General features: G+C 42.7%; 2 protein-coding genes across 7 annotated transcripts in view; one reads left to right on the plus strand and one right to left on the minus strand.

Moving 5' to 3' along the window:
• Window positions 1–19677, minus strand: part of PALS2 (protein associated with LIN7 2, MAGUK p55 family member) — a 144694-nt gene that overhangs the window by 19895 nt on the left and 105122 nt on the right. For all 6 annotated transcript variants that reach the window (XM_054020432.1, XM_054020433.1, XM_054020434.1 and 3 more), the window contains exons 4-6: window positions 19213–19365; window positions 18341–18568; window positions 2027–2158 (exon numbers count right to left, since the gene is read on the minus strand). In XM_054020432.1, coding sequence (XP_053876407.1) covers window positions 2027–2158; window positions 18341–18568; window positions 19213–19365 — 513 coding nt within the window. The remainder of the gene's footprint in view (window positions 1–2026; window positions 2159–18340; window positions 18569–19212; window positions 19366–19677) is intronic.
• Window positions 14419–14900, plus strand: LOC128832810 (histone H4). Its single transcript, XM_054020438.1, has one exon. The coding sequence runs from the start codon at window positions 14498–14500 to the stop codon at window positions 14807–14809; it is 312 nt and encodes a 103-aa protein (XP_053876413.1). The 5' UTR covers window positions 14419–14497; the 3' UTR covers window positions 14810–14900.

The raw sequence follows: 19677 nt of genomic DNA on the forward strand, positions 1-19677 counted from the left end.
AGGATGACAATGTAGTTGGGGCCAGTGGAATCCCTTGAGGAATTACATCCAACCATCCCAAAGGCTCAGAATGTCCTAATGAACAAGGAGTGCGCCTTCTATTGTGCCTGCAGGACTGATGGTTCTGGCGGGGAGACTCCTGGAGGTACAGGTGATCGCCTCCTATAGCAAGCTGACGACTGGGACTTTGCTGAGCGAGAGACTTCTCAGAGATTTCAGGGAGGCTGCTTGGCATAAGGATACAGCATCTGAGGCCAGTAAGAACTAGGTCAGGGTCCCTTGTCTCTGCTGTGGGAACGATATCAAACCTGGTACCAACTATGACTCCTGCTGTGTCTTGACAACCTTCAAGAGTGAGATGGGGAAGAGGAGGGAGATATCTCCTGCACCATCCAACCCCCCCAGTTCCCCGACAGCCCCCCCGGGACCTCTGCCCCATTCACACACACCCCCATCCCCTGACCGCCCCTGGAATCCCCATCCCTGACTGCCCCCCACCGCCCCATCCAACCCCTCCTCTCATTCCTGATGGCCCCCCCCAGGGCCCCTGCCCCATCCAACCACCCCTTCTCTCTGTCCCCTGACTGCCCCGGGAACCCCTGCCCCTGACTGCCCCCCGCCGGTCCATCCAAGCCCCCTCTCATTCCTGACTGCCCCCCGGTACCCCTGCCCCATCCAACTACCCCTTCTCCCTATCCCCTGACTGCCTCCAGAACCCCTGCCCCTGACTCCCCCCTGCCACCCCATCCAACCCCTCCTTTTGTTCCTGACTGCCCCCTCAGGACCTCTGCCCCCATTCAACACCCCTGTTCCCCGCCCTCTGACCGCCCCAACCCCATCCACACCCCTGACCCCTGACCATCACCCCAAACTCCCCTGCCCTCTAGCCAACCCCCCCCCCACTCCCTGCCCCCTTACCGTGCTGCCTGGAGCACTGGTGGCTGGCGGCGCTGGTCCCCAACATTGAGGCAGGTAACACTGTCTGCTCGAGAAGGTGCTGTTTTAATCTTACATCACTAGTTACCTGTGTCCTCTTTTTAAAGGACTTACAAATAGAGCATCTTTCTTTAGTATGCCCTTCCTGAAGGCACAATAAGCATCTGGGGTGGGGATGGTTATTGGGAATAGCTGCCCCACAAAAAGGGCAATGTTTTAATTCCGGTAAGGGCATCCTACCAGGAGAAGCTACCTGGCTACTAACTATTATTAACTAATTAAGTGTATTAACAGTAACTACACCTCTACCCTGATATAACGCTGTCCTCGGGAGCCAAAAAATCTTACTGCGTTATAGGTGAAACTGCGTTATATTGAACTTGCTTTGATCCGCCGGAGTGTGCAGCCCTGCCCTCCCGGAGCACTGCTTTACCGTGTTATATTCGAATTCGTGTTATATCGGGTCGCATTATATCGGGGAAGAGGTGTATATACAAAGATGACACAAAAAGCTGTAAAGGCAAGTGAGAGGAAAGATCACACTAAGTGCTCCAACTCTAGCTGCGAGCTGTGAGAAGGAATGGAGTGGGGTTAGGGTGGTGCTGCCCTTTTATAGCCGTGGGAAGAGCTATGAGGGGAAGGAAGCCAGTGCTGATTCTATGGGTACTGCTAGGCAAAATTATCCAGCTTTGGTCCGCTGGGTGTGCACACACCTGAGTGCAACACATGTCTGCAACCACTCGAAGAAGAACCTGCTCTTCCACAATCACTGTCAGAGGGAGGTTCACCATAATTAACTGACAACCTAAGACTTAATACTTTGCTGGAAATTATCTCTCTACAATGAATTTTGGAATATAGCAGCTTCAGACCAAATAAGTAGTAGTATAAAAAGGATAGAGTGGTATAGATAATACTGAAGTGAAAGACTGAATGATATAAAGTTGTTTTAAAAATTTGAAGTTATGCTGGAGAGTGAAAAGCAGGATCAATACTTCTTCCTAAAACTCCTACCAACAGGATTAGATTAATACAAATCTATTACTATTATAAATAATAAAAGTAATAAAGGTCTCAGCATTTTACCAACCTGCCACCAATTTGAGTCTTCACGGTTTACGATTTGAAGAATTTCTCCTTTAGAAAATTTCAAACCTGCTTCTTTGCATGGGATCAGGTTGTCATTGTATGGATTATAATCAAAATGACACTTCACAAATACCTGAAACACATTGTAAACTTTTAAAGCTTAAAAGATTGGATATCAACAATTGCTACTGATATCAAAAAGTCTCATTACTTCATTAATAAAGCCAAAAATGCTTAGTAACTTTGCTAAGGACATACAAAATTTCATTAATGGTTAACAATTTGCCTTGGCCAAGCGAAATACAAGCTATTGGAGAAGATTTAAAGAACATTTTGCCTGATATATGTACTGATCTTATACCAGCGGAGAGCACATTAAAGTAAGCAGCAATACTAAAACAGTCTCAAAAAGCTTCTCAACCCAGGAAAATACAAAATTTGGCTTTTTAAAAAAAATTATACATATATTGTCTAACTGGAACTGAAACACTCATTTTTACACTTCAGTATAAACCACAACTCAGCATTCTGACATGCACTAACCTGAAATTAATCTAAAATATGCATTTCTGAGAATGTGAGCACTGGCCTTGGGATTTGTGAAATTCTAAGTATGAACTTAGGCTACGAATTGTCAAGATTTCAAGCAGTCACTTGGTCTTGCTTGTATTAAAGGCCTTCCTCTCAGAGTTGCTATTGGAAAGAGAACTGGCAGTAAATTGCCCCCCTTCTCTGTAGTTCCAGTGCTTCAGAAGATGGGGATTTGTGCGCCTTATCCCCTGTAAAGGAGAATGCATCTCTGACTAAAGCTCAGTGCATTCCTATAGCTCCTGCTTAGCTCAAGCAGTCTTTTGTCTTGCATGTACTCCAGACTGGTCCTGGAGAATTTATGTTTTTGATAACCATATTCAGAAAGATAAATTTACCACCTGCAAAGAGCTTTTTTTTAATCTTCAAATCCATCAATTTAGAACAATGTATTTACTCCTTCAGTGTACAAGTGAACAGGAACAATCAGTTAGAACACTGAGCTTTTTGGCACCTCACATTCCCTCAAGAAAATCAACTTTTGAGGAAGTGTCTCTCTCTCTCAAATAGAGACTGTACCCAAATTCAGCCAAGCCTCTGAAAACTGCAGTTTGCTCAGTGGAAATTTGTTAGAGACTGGCAGCAGCACCACTCTCTGAAGAGTCTGCCTGCACAGAGCATTCTTCATCCCTATACATCTCCTGTGGACCGACCAGACTAGTCATGTGCCATTCCAGGGATGAGGGATTGGGCCAGACTTTACCTGCAATTGCTTCTCTCAACAGCTGAACAATTCTGTGCTGCCAGGCACTGGAATTGAGAGCAGGAAGAATGTCCCTCCTGTGTTCTCAATGCTTCCATTGCTACCGCCAAGGCAGCATGAAGGAGGAGGAAGCAATGTGACCTGAATGCAGAGGTGCAAACAGGGAGGAGCTGGTGGGAAGGGAAGAAGTGGAGGTGGGATAATGAAATGAGTTGTGTGAGGGTGAATAAAGAGGAGCAGAGGAGTACTGATAGCCTGGGTCTATAGCCACCTTAACAACACTTCAACTACAAGATCACATACTATTTTTCCAGAGTGTGCTATAACACAATCTCAATTCTAGCATTTCTTAACTTCTTAGTGCTTGATATTGCAACCTTAGCTTTCTTTTAATGTGGGGAGGAGGGCTGTAAGTAATTAACAAATATATTAAAATAAAAACTAGTTGAAAGTTTTCTATCAAAACTGCTTAGAGAGAAAATTGAGTTTTTGACTAAAATTGTTTTTGTGGAAAATGTCTACTTTCAATGGAAAATTGATTTTGTCAAAAAACTGAACATCCAAAAACCAAACCCCTCCCCAGCTGGACTACAGTTTTCAGGATGCACCGTAGCCATGCAACTGCCATTATGTATGCCTCTGCTCACCAAGAGTAAAGACCCATATGCATCATGGGAGATGTAGTTTGTCAAGGGAGCCCAGCCTACAGAAGAGAATGAGAGCATTATGCACTGCAGAAGCATTTCAGAGTAGAAATATTTTGGGTTTTGGCCAAAGTGTTCTGGGTTTTCAATTTTTCATGGAAAACTCAACATTTTCTATGGGACAAATACCCCATTTTCTGAGGGGATATTCATGGGTGGGTGAACAGGGACTTTGGCAGATCCATAAGCCAGAGCTGTCTCTGCCAACTGGGTGCAATCAGGAAGACCTGAGCTCTGTCTTGGTGGATCTTCCATAGAACCTGTGGTATCAATGGGATGGCAAGGAAGGCATACTCCAGGCAATCCGTCCATGTCACCAGCAGAGCATCTCCAATTGAGCCCCTGCACAGGGCTGCTCTGGAGCAGTATTGAGGAATTTTCCTGTTCCCCCATATTTCAAAAAAGTCCCAGTCTGGTGTTCCCCATTGAGAGAAAACACTGAGAACCAAATTGTAAACCTCCCATTTGTGATTTGCAGAAAAATGTCTGCTCAGACAATCTGCTAGGGAGTTTTGCACCCGTGGTAAATATGCTGCTGGTAGGGCTATGCGATGGCTGATGCACCAGTTCCAGAGGACGCTTGCCTCTATGCACAGGGAATGACAACTTGTTCCCCCCTGCTTGTTTATATAAAATACCGTTGTCATGTTGTCCAACATTTAGACATGTTTGGGTTGGATGAATGGGAGGGAGGTGTCGCAGGTTCAACGGATTGCTCAGAGTTCTAGTAAATTGATATGCATTCTGGACTCCCATACAGCCCAGATACCTTGTGCCATATGATCACCCATGTGAACACCCCAACCCAAGAAGGAGGCACTGTTAACAATGGTTGCATCAGGAGTCAGTGTGAGAAACGGAATCCCCATCCAAACCTTTTTCGGTTTCATCCACCATCTGAAAGAGTCCAAAACTTTGGAAGGAATGGTCACTTTACCATCTATATTGCCATTCTGATGTGTCCATAGAGAGAAGCCAGGCTTGTAGGCAACAAAGATGAAGTCTGGTGAATGGCATCACATGTGTGCAAGAGACAATGTGGCCAAGGAGGGAAAAGCAAGTTTGGACTGACATCCTGGGTCTGATACTGACGTGATGTATGAGTGCACTCATGGCCTGAAGCTGATCAAGAGGTAGATATGCTCTTGCTGTGGTTGAGTCCTACATGGCCCCTGTAAAGTTTATGCATCTTGTGGGGGTCAACATGGACTTTTTGTGATTGATGCAGACATCCAGGGAAGCCAGAAGCCTGAGCACAACACTGGCTGTTAACTAGACTTCCTCATAGGAATTGCTCTTCAGAAGCCAGTTGTTGAGGTAAGGGAAGCCTGTAAATCCCTTCTCATCCGAACTGCCACTACTGAAAAAAACCTTTGTAAAGACCTTAGGTGTTATAGCTAGGCCAAAGTGAAGGACACTGAGCTGGTAATGTGATTGATTGAAGAGGAACCTCCTGTGAGTTGGGTGGATGTCTTTGTGAACATATGCATCTTTCAGGTCAAGAATGTCAAACCATGTGTCCTCCTCTAACAAGGAAATTACTGATGCCCAAGGATATCATGAGGAATTTGAGCTTTCAAATTAATCCATTCAGCTGCTTCAGATTGACAATTGCTCTCCTTCCCCCATTCGTCTTGGAGGTCAGGAAGTAAGGGGAATAGAATCCCTTCCCTGATGTAGTGGTGGAACCCTTTCTAGAGCTCCCCAGAGGAGAAGGGGGCTTGCCTCTTGTTGTAGAATTTGCTTGTGAGAGTGGTCCTTGAAATGGAACAGGGAAGGGGATTTGTGAGTAGGAGATACCAGAAACATGATCAGATAGCTACCATGAATAATCTCTAATACCCAATTGTCTGTAATGGCCCCCCCAGTTTTTGGCAAATTAGGTAAGGCAGCCTCCAAATACCAGGGGAGGGGAATGAAGCAGCATCAATAATCAAAAAGAAACTCTTCATTTGGAGGCTGGAATATGATGTTTCAGTTGATGTTACAGTGGCTGAGTTCCTGGGTCTATAAACCCTCTGTCTCCTCTGTGGTGGCTCCTGAGAATGTTGGTGGTTAAAAAGCTGAGGAGATCATCTTGCCCTATTCCCCTTGTCTATGGTGTTTTCTCTGAAGGGTGGGAGTATAAATGCCCAGCAAGCAAAGCATTACCCTTAAAGACTCAAGGAGTGGAGAGACGATCATGAAACAGGTTGATACTATCGAAGGGCAGATCTTGGATGGTACTCTGCACCTCTCTAGGGAAACCTGAGGATTGCAACCCATTAATCTCTCCTCATAACAATGGCTGCAGCCATCTTTCTAAATGAGCAGCTTAGAGGGAAGCTTTGGCCACCATCCTACCCTAATCCACTAAGGCCTGGGAGTGGGCCTTATCCTCAGGGAGCTTGTCCTTGAATTCCAAAAACTTATTACAGTTGCTAACATCGTATTTGGACAAAAAGGCTTGGTAATTTGAGCTCCTGAACTGGAGTGAGGTGGATGAGAAGACCTTTCTCCCTAGCAGGTTGAGTCACTTGTGTCCCTTATCAGAGAGCGTGGGCTTTGGGTGCTGTTGCTTGTACTGTTCTGTAGCTACCTGCACTACCAAAGAGTTAGGCAGTGGGTGAGAAAACAAAAACCTCTCCCCTTCCCCTCCAGGAAGGAACAAAGCAGTGCTTTTTGGCCCTCTTTGGGGTGGGCACACAAGAAGCCAGCGTGTGCCAAATCATGTTTGCCAGGTCCACGATGGCCTCATTGATGGGGAGGCCCACTCAGCAGGGACCAGAAGGTTGCAGAATGTCCAGCAAACTGTGCTGAGGCTCCTGGACCTTCTCCAGCTCAATCTGTAGCTCTATCGTCACCTTGTGCATGAGCTCCTGGTATTGCTTAAAGTCATCTGAGGGAAACAGAGAGGCTAGAGTAACCACCTCATTCAGTGAGGATGACAAGAACTGTTGGCTTTGGCTCACTTTCCCCTTCCAAATATTCTGACAGTTTCAATTGTGGGTAACTGGGTGATGATAAATAGGACTCCTGAAGTGATCCTTGGTGTCTCTGGTAGGCTCCCATAGTCCCCAAGATTGCCAGTAGGATGGATCAACTGGTGGAGGAGGAATCCATGGCATCAGATACCACCTGTCCTTTGGCTTGTCGTATCTGGTCTGGGACTGGAATCCTGATCATCTGGGGCTCTTGTCTCACGTTCCCTCTGCCTGATGCTGCAGAGGATCCTGCAGAGGCTAATACTCATCTGAAGAGAAAGCTGGATTCCTTATCTCTGGTGGAACCAATGGTACAAATGGTTGACTTGGTGGAATAGTCTCTTTCCAGGTGTATGCGTGTCCAAGAATAGAGATGATCCCAATAGGAGAGTGAATGAAGGTAAGGAAGAGCAAAGCTGTCCTCCAGGGAGACGCAGATCTCAGAACACCTTGTAGTCTGAGGAGAGTATATTGGCAGAGCCATTGGAACCAGAGCTTCTCTGGTCACCGTGGCGGTTGGCTCCTATCAGGGCCATGTCGTTATTGGTACTGCATAAGCTTTAGAAGTAGATGGGAGCATCAGAAGCTGTTTATCACAAGCCTTCACCATCAGAGCCAATGTCAGAACCACTGGATCTATAACCTTGTGTGCCTCCTCCTTCTGTCAAGATTTACTGAGGCTTAAGCCCTTAGAGCCAGTGCGCCCTGGCTCTTTTGACTTTGACGGGGTCAGGGAGGGAGCCTCTCTCTTCAGGGCAGTTTTAGACGAAGATGACTTGTCCTGATGTCTATGAGACTGCATCTCATGTGAAGCTTTCTCTCTAGGCTTAACAATTGTAGCCTCCATTCCTGAACTTGTGCTTCGAAAGGCATAGCCCGCTTGTTGAGACTGATAAACAGAGGTGTCCCCAGACCGGATCTGATTGGGGCTTTATCGCCTTCTCCGCAAGATGTTTTCTGAGTCTCAGTTCCTGACCCTCACAAGTTCTGGGGGGAAAAGAATGGCAGATGCTGCACTAGACAGAAATATGAGCATCACCCAGGCAGTAGAGGCACTGTTGATGTTTGTCGCTCACTGAAAAGGAGAGAGGGCAAGAAACAGTTTTTGACATCTGAGACCCTGGACATAATCCCAGACTGCTTAGGGTGAAAACATCCCCTGGTGGGGAAGAAAAAGGAAAAAACATTATCTAACTATACTATGTAGAACTTGCTATAAAAATACTAAAAACTGCTGAAGCTACTAAAAACGAACTATTTCAAATATCCTAAAGCAATGACAGTAAGAAAAAAAGGAGCAGAGAACACCAAAGATTCCGACTCAGACCATGCAGCAGTAAGAAGGAACTAGAGGGGCATAGGCTCGCACCACCATATATGCCCTTAGTTTGGAGCACAAGATCTACAGCCCATAGGCGGGCTAATGAATACTACTTACAAAACTTTCCAGACTCAGAAACATGGTGCGCATGCATATCCCATATGTGAAATACACATAGGGACCATCATTCGAAGAACAAGCTAAACTTTATTGCTGCCAGTTCTAGCCCAAGCACATATGTGTCCACAGGACTGGCTCTGACTGAAAGTGAATGTCTCCCTAGGACTAGTCTCAGACAATAATACCAACAGGGATCTAGAGGCATATAAAAAAAGGTAGGTCTCCCAGAGATCCAGGCATATTACAAAATACTCTGAATGAACTGTCCTCCCAAATCTTTGCATTAGCAGATTCCATCCAGAATTTTTTCTTGAATACAAACAAATTCAGCCATTTCAAAAAAGAAAATTGGTCCACCTCGTTTGGTACTATAAAATGTAGGGAAACAACTCCCAGATTTTGCACCTGTACTTGAACAGGCAATGAACTTCACACAGTTAATAAAACCTTGTGTTATTTTTCTTCCTAAAAAGCAAGTAAGGGCAGGATGAACAGAGGGGACACAAGAGGCATCTCCTGTAATTTTATGCAGTACCACCTGGCCATTACTGAGGGTGCCCAATCTTGTACTTATCAGTGTTTTTCTCTAAGAGTGAAGAAGCCTACCCATTTTAAATCACTCAATGAGATGGTATGGTAGATAACCTTTCAAATGTGAACGGACTGTAAGCAATGTAGTGCCGTCTGCCTGATTCTGCAAACAGCCTGAAACAATGATTCATAGATGTGAACTTCCTCTGACTACCAATAATCTAGACACTTTAAAATGTAATCATTAACTATCTAATTTATTCTTTTAGCAATGAAATGAGGAAAGGGTTGAGATCAAAATCCACAGGTCAGGGGTGAGAAACTGGGAGTTGCTACAGAAAACAAAGTACAAATGAAAGAAAGAAACAGAAGGGGGAAAGAAGAGAAACAGTGGGCAGAAAAACAGCAGTTCTAAAGTAGAGTACGTTTTCCCTTCATGCAACAATAAGGTACTGAACAGATAATAAATCTGCACAAAATAAGTTTCACAAATCCAGTCCAGCCTTATGCTTGGAGGTTTGACGTTTCAATTTTGAGTCTTTTAATAAGTCCTTTTAACTAAATGATATTTAAAGGCCTTTTACCTTAGTTCTTTTGGCCCATGAGTTTTAAAACAAATAAAAGGACGTTCTTCATCACACAGCGCATAGTCAACCTATGGAACTCCTTGCCTGAGGAGGTTGTGATGTCTAGGACTATACCAGGGTTTAAAAAGAACTAGATAAATTCATGGAGGTTAAGTCCATTAATGGCTATTAGCCAGGATGGGTAAGGAATGGGGTCCCTAGCCTCTGAGTAGGATATGCAGTTTTGAACCCTTTCAATGATTTCTGCCTCTTGACTACAGAGTTAGACTCATCTTCAGGCTTTAGTGCCACACTAGTTTAAAAATGTACCTAACTAGAGAAAGAAGGCCGAAAAACTGCTCTTCAAAAGGCTACACTATGAAGCTTGGTTTCTATTTCTTGGTTTCTTTTTTGTTCATACAGTTAAAAGAAAAAAGGATCCTTACCTGATAAAGGAACAGCAGTAGTGTTACTGAGTATTCCTTAACGGTCTTTGCAGAAGCTAGACTTTGGTGAGGAAAAGAAGCTTCTTGTTTTCTGGGCTACTGATTATCTGAATTGAAGGTTCCAACAGGCTGAGGGTCAATTTGTGGGTGCCCAAGTTGAGACACCTTAAAAAGGGGCCACATTTTCAGAAAATGTTGAGCACGTATCCTCTGAAAATCAGGCCATATTTTAGTAGTCTCAAGTCAGTCAGACAAAAAAAGTAGACTCACCCAAAAATCACTAATCAATCACTTTTAAAAATCTTGCCCTCAGCGTTCTAATTGGCTTTTTCTGCTGCCTCATAAGGTATACACAGAAGGAACAACCCATCAAACCAGACTGAAGATACAGAAATTATATTTCTTCTTGCAATTTTCCATACCATGCTGATTTGTGTTAGCCAAAACCTTGGGCTGAAAAAAGTTTAAAGGGGATCTTATGATCTGTCTCTTCATACTATACAATACCTAGCTCTAATATTGCACTTTTTATCAGTAGATTTCAAAGCACTTCACAGTTTTTAATGTATTTATTCTTACAACACCACTGTGAAATGAGGACAGTAGCACTTCCTTGTTTTTACAAATGGGGATTTGAGGCACAGAGAGGCTGAGTGACTTGCCTAAGATCACATAGGAAGTATTTTGTAGAGCAAGGAACTGAATCCCGGTCTCCCAAGCCCTAGGCTAGTACCCTAACCACTAGACAATTCTTCCTCTCAGTTAGGCCTCTGAGGCAACTAAGGACATAAAGATCACATGATTTACTGTAAGCCATCATATGTTTCAGTAAAATCTTATTCAGATTTTTCAGGAATATGATTTATTTTGTGCTTTAAAAGAAATCTACCTTTAAATGGTCAAACCTATAGTGTGGAGCCAATACTCGGGGCAAGGGCAGCACGTGGAGCCCCGTGGGCCCCCCTACCTAGGAGCTGGACATGCTGCTAGCCGCTTCCGGGGCGCAGCGTAGTGTTGGAACAGGTAGGAACTAATCTGCCTTAGCCAGGCAGTACCGCTGACGGGACTTTTAACGGCTAGGACAGCGGTGCTGACTAGAGCCGCCACGACCCAATGTCTTCCATTCCGCAACCCACTACTGGGTCACGACCCACAGTTTGAAAACCACGTTATCTATAGGGACAGTGAGGGGGAAAATAATTTGAAGAGATTTGACTGGAAGAATGTGCCTACCAAACCTGGCAAAGCACTGAAGCTGTGCAGAGAAACAATTCACCAAAGCAACAACAGAAGAGTCCGAAATACTACAAGACCAGAGACACTGAAAAGAAGCCAACAAAATGTGCCAAAACAGACAATATAGACCAGAAACCCTCCAAATACAGAGAAGCAAAATAGGATAAAACAAGCTCTGAGCTGACTCATGAAAGGATTTCAGCAGATGACAAAGGAACAAGTAATACTTTTGGAATTAAATAACCAGAAGCACTGACAAAAAGCACCACGAGTTAAATAAACCAGAAGAATTTATTACAGATCTGACTGGACTGGCTGATTCAAAAAGAAAGGATATAAATACAGGAGAAAAGGCTACCCTGGGACATGTGACAACAGAAGTGGAAGCCCCAGAAGTCAGGCTACGTCACTTAAGGAGAGCTCTTTTACCAAATCAAGGCAACACTAAGTGGAAAGTCCTGAAAACTGAGGTAAAGGCAGCTAGGAAATGAATGCTGACCAGACAGTATGAGGGAGGACAGAGAAAAGGAGAGGAGAGAATCTTGCTTGCTTGATACCACCATCTTATTTAGGAGAGTCAAAATCTCAGAGTTTAGATAGTTTTGCCCTATCTTACTATGGGGACGTTTCTGCTCTGTTTTATTCATGATATTTGAGGTCCTTCAGAAACACATTATGTGATGTGACTAACATCTTTAACATGTGGTTCATTCTCTCATCATCATCCTCCAGAGGAAAAATTGTGTGGCAATAGTGTGTTCAGTTGTGGTAGTTTTTAAAAAATATATGTATGTTTATTTTAGTTAAGATATGGCCAAAGAAGCATAACTTGCACTTGGAGTGGAAAGTGGTGAGGTTTGTGACAGTCCTCAGTTCCTGTGGGAATGTGTTCCACAGTCTTGGCTCTGCTCCCACAGCAGCTGTCTCCTGAACAAACGAACTTTACCCGTTATGCCTGAGGAGCAGAGCTGTCAACAGCGATCCTTATCTCAGACCTTTAGATGATCTTCTAGATATCCTGAACCCAAGCTATTAAGTGCCTTGAAGGCAAGGATCAAGACCTTGAATTTGACTCTATATTCTATGAGAAGCCACTGTAGAGATGATGACAGGTCTGATGTGCTCACTGTAGCCTGTGTTGCTGAGGAGACACACTGCCACATTCTGCAGTAGCTGAAGTTTCCTAAAGTCTCATGGATTCATGTCCAGGTATATTTTGTTGCTGGAATCACAGATTCCAAGGACAGAAGGATCCATTGTGATCCTCTATTCTAACTTCCTGTATAAGACAGGCCATAAAACTGACCCAAAATCATTCCTAGAGCAGATCTTTCAGAAAAACCATTCAACCTTGATTTAAAAATTGTCATTGACAGAGAGTTCACCACCCTCCTTGGTAAATTGTTCCAATGGCTAATTACCCTCATGGTTAAAAATTTACATCTTACTTCCAGCTGAATTTGTCTAGTTTCAAACTTCCAGCCATTGGATCATCCAAATAGAAGATGATAAAGGCAACATATAACTGAGGGCCAGGTGAATCTCCATCAGGATAGGACTTAGTCCTTGCAAAACGGAGATGGTAGAAGTTGTGTCTCATCTGCATATTGTTGGCACTTGAATCCATGAACTCTCACTAGTTTGCCTACATCAGAGAAAATGTATCCTTATGGGACTCCACAATGAGGGACCTGGTGGCAGAGATGCTACTTCACATCACTATGCTTTGACTTAAACCATTTTAGCACATTCTTATGGATCCTTGCTTCTTTTCTCAGATGGGACAGCAGTATCTCATGACCAGCAGTGCTGAATGCTGCAGAGAGGTCCAGGAGGATCAGAATGGACGTCTGCTCTCCATCCATTCACAGCAGGAGATCATTCGTCAGTGCCACTAAAGCTGTTTTGATCCTAGGTCCCAGGCTTGTAAATTGGTCTTTGTCTTCTCTAAGATTGTGCGCAGGAACAGAAGATTTGATACTGGCTGGTAATTAAGCTAAATCTGAAGTATCTAAAGTGGATTTCTTCAATGGATATTCAATGGATATTCTTCTTGCATATCTGAAGGAGGAAGGAAAGATTCCTTCCTAAATGAGATATTGATTATTTTGGTAAGGAGTAACACCAGTTGCTCACAGGAACATGATACCCCAAAGTGAGAGTTCTGTGTGTAGCACCTTTAAATAAATGTGCACTCTCCAGCCCTCTTTACCCCCAATGAATAAAATTCCAGTTACTTAAATTAACTATAGATATCCATGTGAAACGCAGATTTTGAAAAGAAAAGAGTTCAAGTAAGAGGTGGATCAAGAGCCTATAATCTTACTCAATCCTTAATTGTTAAATATGTCAATTTTCTTTTCTTTACTATATACAAATAAGATTCAGTTATTAACATTTACAATTCCACAAAAAATAAAAGACAAAAGAAGAAAATCATCTATTACCAAAAACTGAGAATTGGGCATTTGTTTCAGTTCAAGATTTTAAACAAAATAAAAAATACAGGAACTGCAGCAGAAAGCCTGATTTGCCTAAAATATAGAAATCAGGCTATAACAGAATATATAAACCCTTCAGGGCTTGACAGGCAAACTGGTTTACAACAGTGTGATAGTCTGTACCCCACATTCATTCCTTTTTCAAGACTATGATAAATTTTGTACAAAGTATGCCTTGTAAGGTATTATTTGAAAACTCAAAATTTGCTGGTCATTATTATCCAGGTAAAATATGTGTGGCAACATTGTATGCAACATTATAAGATTCTACTGTATGATATTACTAATAGCAGGCACAAACCAGTTCCGCAGAGACAAAAGGCAAACTGACGTTTCAATCAGGTGTCAACAAAATGAAATAGACCACCGCCTGATTAGGTGGCCATTCTTTGGCAGGAACAAGGATGAGAGAGAGAAATTTACATCTTGGCAAAGAAATAGCTGGAGGTTCCCATCCCCAAAGACTTTCTGTCTCCTGATTCTCAAAAAGGACGAGATATAAAAATCGGGAACAGACACCCCAAATCTCCCTTCATCTTTACTCACGACATTGACAATACTTGAAGAACAAAGTAAATAGCTTTGGACCAGGACGAGAGATCCTGACTGAAAGATTCAGCCAGTAAGTCTTCTAGATGAGATGAGATGAGATGAGAGAGACCCTAGCTTTGAATTCACTTAGCTTATGTAACCCCCAAGGAGATTACCTAGATTCCTGGAGCTCTGTCTGCTGGCAGCTCAGGGAGGGGGAGCCAAGGCAAACTCAGAGTCTGCCCGTTTTGTTGCCGTTACCATGTCTGGACGCGGGAAAGGTGGAAAGGGGCTAGGAAAAGGTGGTGCTAAGAGGCACCGGAAGGTCCTGCGGGATAACATCCAGGGCATTACGAAGCCTGCGATCCGCCGTCTGGCTCGCCGCGGCGGGGTGAAGCGCATCTCGGGGCTGATCTACGAAGAGACCCGCGGGGTGCTGAAGGTTTTCCTGGAGAACGTGATCCGCGATGCGGTGACCTACACCGAGCACGCCAAGCGCAAAACCGTGACCGCCATGGACGTGGTCTACGCTCTGAAACGTCAAGGCCGCACCCTGTACGGCTTCGGGGGCTGATTCTCCCTGGGACCGAGCCGAAAAAATATTCAACCAATAGGGAATGAGATGCCCCTTCCAGGGAGTTCAGGAAAGGGGAGAAGCCATTTTGGAGTCAGTCTGGAGCCAGCCAGGGCAAGGGCAGGACTGTCTGTGTGGGGAACTGGTGAGTCCCGGGCCTGCATGCAGGGTTCCCCTTGAGAACAGGCCTCTAAGGACCTGAGAGCAGATCCCTCAGCTGGGTTTTTCCTTCCCCACTGATGATTCCCAATTTGTAGCGTTTGCTGGGAAATTTCCCCAGCCAGGCTGAGTTCGCCCTCCACCTCCTTAGGTGAGACCAGTCACCACATGGTCAGTTCTGCTCTGTCTGCTAGTCCGGGGAAGCTTCCTGATGAGTGTGTGACTGGAGGCTGGGCTACGAGGCTACAGTTTATATGTTAGTGTAGTTGTATAACCTACACCTTGAGCACTGCACCCGCCTTTGTGGTGAGGGGAAATCCTGGGACCGACGCAGCCTGATTCCTTCCCTGCCAGCAGACAGCAGCCCCTCTGCAGCGACTGAGGAGTCCAGCGTCATCTTCGAACCTGAGGATCATTCATGGAGTTTGTGAATGCACCAACTTTTAGTTAGTCAGTCAGGGAATTTGTTATGGGGACCCCCTACTCCCTGAACTGTGTCCTCAAGCCAGGGAGTAAGGGTTTGAGGATTTTATAACCTGCTGCATATTACACCTGTGGAGGTATCCTTTACCATCTCCTCCCACTTGTGAGTCCTTTGGGCTGTACTGAACCAAGTCAGCCACACTGCTAAACCACTGCAGAGAAGAATTTTGTGGTTATAGGTCATCAAGGGCCCCAGCAAAGTACGTGTACCAATGGGACACTAATTTTACATTTGCTACATCAAGTCATGGGTATTTTCAGTGTGGGCACCAGTGACCCTAAAAATAGTGTTTCACCCTGTTATGTTGTATTTGTCTCCTGTTTAATATAATTATTGTGTTGAATATATTTTTATGTGTTTGTGTTATTTCTTCGAAGACTCCAACTATCTAGCAAGTGGGGATTACTCTGTAGTTAGAATTTTCCACCCAAGCTGCCCTGGTGACCCTGCCAGGAAGGAGCGAGGGGGGTGCAGGCACCACCAAATAATTTCATTGAAAAAAAGGAAAGAAGATACACCCTGCTGAGTGGGTGGCAGGATCTAAAAGAACCCAGACGTGTCCATCAAAACATGGAAGCGGATTGGCATTGAAGGAGGTAACCAGGTGGAGAGGGGCGCTACACTTATGATATTAGGTATTAGTTGCGTTTTGCCTTTCATTTCTTTGTAACCAATTCTGACTTTTATGCCTCATTACTTGTAATCACTTAAAATCTATCATTCTGTGGTTGTTAAACTTGTTTTATTGTTTTATCTAGACCAGTGTGCTTGGGCTGAAGTGTTTGGGAAACTTCATTTGAGGTAACAGGGTTTGTGCATATCATTTTCTATTAATAAAATGACCGACTTTATATGAGCTTGTGTTGTCCAGGAGAGGGCTGGGCAGTACAAGATGCACATTTCTGGGGGGGAATCTGGGACTGGTGTTGTTCTGCAGTGTAATTCAAGAGTGGCTCACCATAGCACTCACACAGTATAGCTGGGAGTAATTTACATGCTGGAGGCTGTGCGTGAGCAGTGTAAAAGGCACCCCAGGCTGGAGAATTGAGGGGATATGGCTGTTCAACAGTCCAGATTGCACCCTGGGTAATGCCACAAACAGACACACCCCATTTTGAGTTCTGTGTTGTAGGAATTCACAATCAGTGCACAAATTGTTAGAATATGTATGGGACACTACTAGTAGAATCAGAAAGCCAGTACTAAAATACCACTCTGTTTGCATTCACAACTTAGCTAACTAAATTTATGGGCTTTATGAAGCCAACTGCCCAAAAGGGAATTTGGCTCGTGGATAAATATATGATAAAAGCCAGGATGGGATGTTGAAAAGATTTATTTTGCATTGTATTATACTATTTGGATCTCTTAAGCTCAGCAATACTGCTTTTTGATATTCTAGAACCTGAAACACCCATTAAAAAATAGTACTTAGCATTTACATAGAACTTCCTATTTGTAGGTCTCAAGGAAGGACGAGAACCTGTATTTGCAGAATATTAACATGGCTACCAGAAATCTACATAAACCCCAAATCCAGAAGAGTGGCTTTCTCATACAGTTCATACAGGCTAGGGTAAAGTATCTGTTCTAGTGTGCTGACCCTTCGCCAAAGTTGCTGAGTGACCATGGGCAAGTCACTTAATTTCTCTGTACTTCACTTTCCTCATCTGTGAATGGAGAAACTGCTACTTACCCATCCTTTTAAGGCAGCTGAGCTCTTCTAATAAAGAGACACTATGCAAATGCAAAGGACTAATACTTTTACCACTCAATTTACAGGAATATGAAGACGTGAGGGATTTAGGGAATTCTTGGAATGAAATCAAATTAGAATTATTGGATAGTGAGGCACATGTAACACCAGCTTTGTGCTCACTAGAAAGCAAATAAACCTTCTTCACTGTTAATTGGTTAAAAGGTTTTTACACCATCATATGTGTCTACATGAGGGACTTAAGACGACAGATATAAACATATGAAATTGGCACATATTCCCAGAACAAAAGTTTTAAGATCAAAATGTTATTTATATTAGTAAAGGAATACCATATAACATTAAGCATACTCTTTATGTGCTATGTTTCTCAATAAAAATTAATCCATAGCTCAGCTGTATATTCATCAGGTTTTGTCTGGCAAAAATCTTATTATGTGAACCTTCCTTTATTTGTCCATCTTTTAATATTTGAAGCAACCTACCACATTAAGAGGCAGTATGAGGCATTTTAAGACACCAATTACCATGGTATCTATGGGGCCAGATATTTATATTCTCCAGTTTATCTGCAGTATCTGTGTTTACTACCAAATGCTCCAAATGAAGAGAAGGAAATACCCATACCTTGTTGTTTTACATGAGAAAATGGTAGCAAATACAGTCAAAAACAGTTTAAAAAAAAAAAAAAGCCATTACAAAATTTAGTCCAAAAATTGTCACTCTTCAAAATGTTCGGATTTTTTTCAAAATTTCAACCAGCTATATAGCAGCTTTACATTACATGATATATCCTGTGTCTATCATTAAAAGGACAACTTAATCTAGTTTGTTTTTTTTAAGAGAATTAAAGATACTACACTTGCTCTTCAGCCTCTATGCTAACTTTTGTGGTTTTAGCTACATATTCCTTTCTCTTTTAAAACAATCTTTTTTCTTCCTTTTCTCTACTGTATGGGAAAGACCCAGACAAAGGGGAAACTGGCTGACTATGCAGGGAAGAGTTAAAGTGACTATACAAAGAGTGCAGTCAAATGCACAAAGGAAAAAAGAAAATAGAGAAAAGTATTTTGTCTCCATTCCTTCAGTTATAATAATCTTATGTATTATAAACAACATCACTAAATAAAACGTTTTCTGGCAGAAGCAATGAAAATATCATGTTACTGACCTGTTGAGGAATAACAGTGTCTCTATAGCTGGGAAGAATTTTCAGAGTGACACTGCCACTAATATTTTTCAGTAGTTCTTGTAGCTCTTTTGGATTGTTTCCAACTTCATGACCATTCACCTCTTTAATGATGTCTCCCACATGCAGAAGACCTTGTCGATCTATCATTCCGCCATGCAAGATTCGTGCTATTACTAGATCATTATTCTCAACCCTAAATGTAACACCCTAAAGGAAGCATTGAGTAACACCATTACTTAAGTTTAATATCACTGTTTGAGTTTCACTTTACATTTTGTTTTAACATTTACCTAACAGTTACTACAGAATGTTATCTGAGCTATCCTACTTATTTCTTATCCAAAGTAAAATGCTGACTTTTTAATACTGACTACAGCACAAATTGTTAACATACTGACATTATTGCACTGTATTATGCAAACATGCATGGTACAAGTGAAATAAATGCAAATCATATGTACTCCAGACAGGAAGTTGATACGTAAGCGTACACCGGTCAAACCATTTGCTCTTGACTTCACGAAGTTCTGTCATTCCTTATTAGGATCAAATACTAAAAAAAATTTCTTCATACCACTTATGCTACCTAATGACAAGGTCATCATTTGTCCTTGAAGAGAAAAGTGTGGGAGAATGGTAATGTATCTTCAGATTTTAGCCTTTCATTATTGCATCTCTTGTCAAACTGATATTGAAAATGTTATAATCAGTGGGATTACTCAATATAAAAATTATAAACACCAGTATGAATAAAGAGAAGTAATAAGAACAGTGTAGAAAATTCAAAATATATAAAATATTTCTCTTACTGTTTAGGCGAAAGACAGACACACCTAATTACGTTTACTTACCAGTGGCTCCCCTGCTCGTTTGTGAATACCAAGTATACGAATGGCATCTACTGGTACTACCTGGTTGTTCACTGAAGAATTATTAATTTCTGGGCTAGAAGGAGGGGAATCATAACACTTTGATGCCACAATATCATGGGCTTCCAAGAGTGACTGTAAATGAAGAGTGAATAAAGCATGTTTACTATTAATATCCATGGAAGGCATTGGTTATTAAATGACAATTCAGTACCTAAAGGTTTTGTAGCAACTCATTTAAGCCTAGATTTTGCAGCCCTTATTTCATTTTGAATACAGTAACACTTAAATAGACTTCTTTGGGACATATGACTAAATATTTACATGACCTCATCACCATACTATCTGAACAAATATGGGACTACTCACATAAGTGCTATTTACTGTAAGCAGTTGTAGTAGACAGAGTAAATATGGGTTGCATATGACCAGCTGGACTCACACGCA

The sequence above is a fragment of the Malaclemys terrapin genome, chromosome 2, assembly GCF_027887155.1.
Source record: "Malaclemys terrapin pileata isolate rMalTer1 chromosome 2, rMalTer1.hap1, whole genome shotgun sequence".
In the NCBI taxonomy this organism is placed as follows: domain Eukaryota; kingdom Metazoa; phylum Chordata; order Testudines; family Emydidae; genus Malaclemys; species Malaclemys terrapin.

Excerpts from the sequence above, each read along its gene's own strand:
- LOC128832810 (XM_054020438.1), top strand. The coding sequence starts at position 14,498 with ATGTCTGGACGCGGGAAAGGTGGAAAGGGGCTAGGAAAAGGTGGTGCT.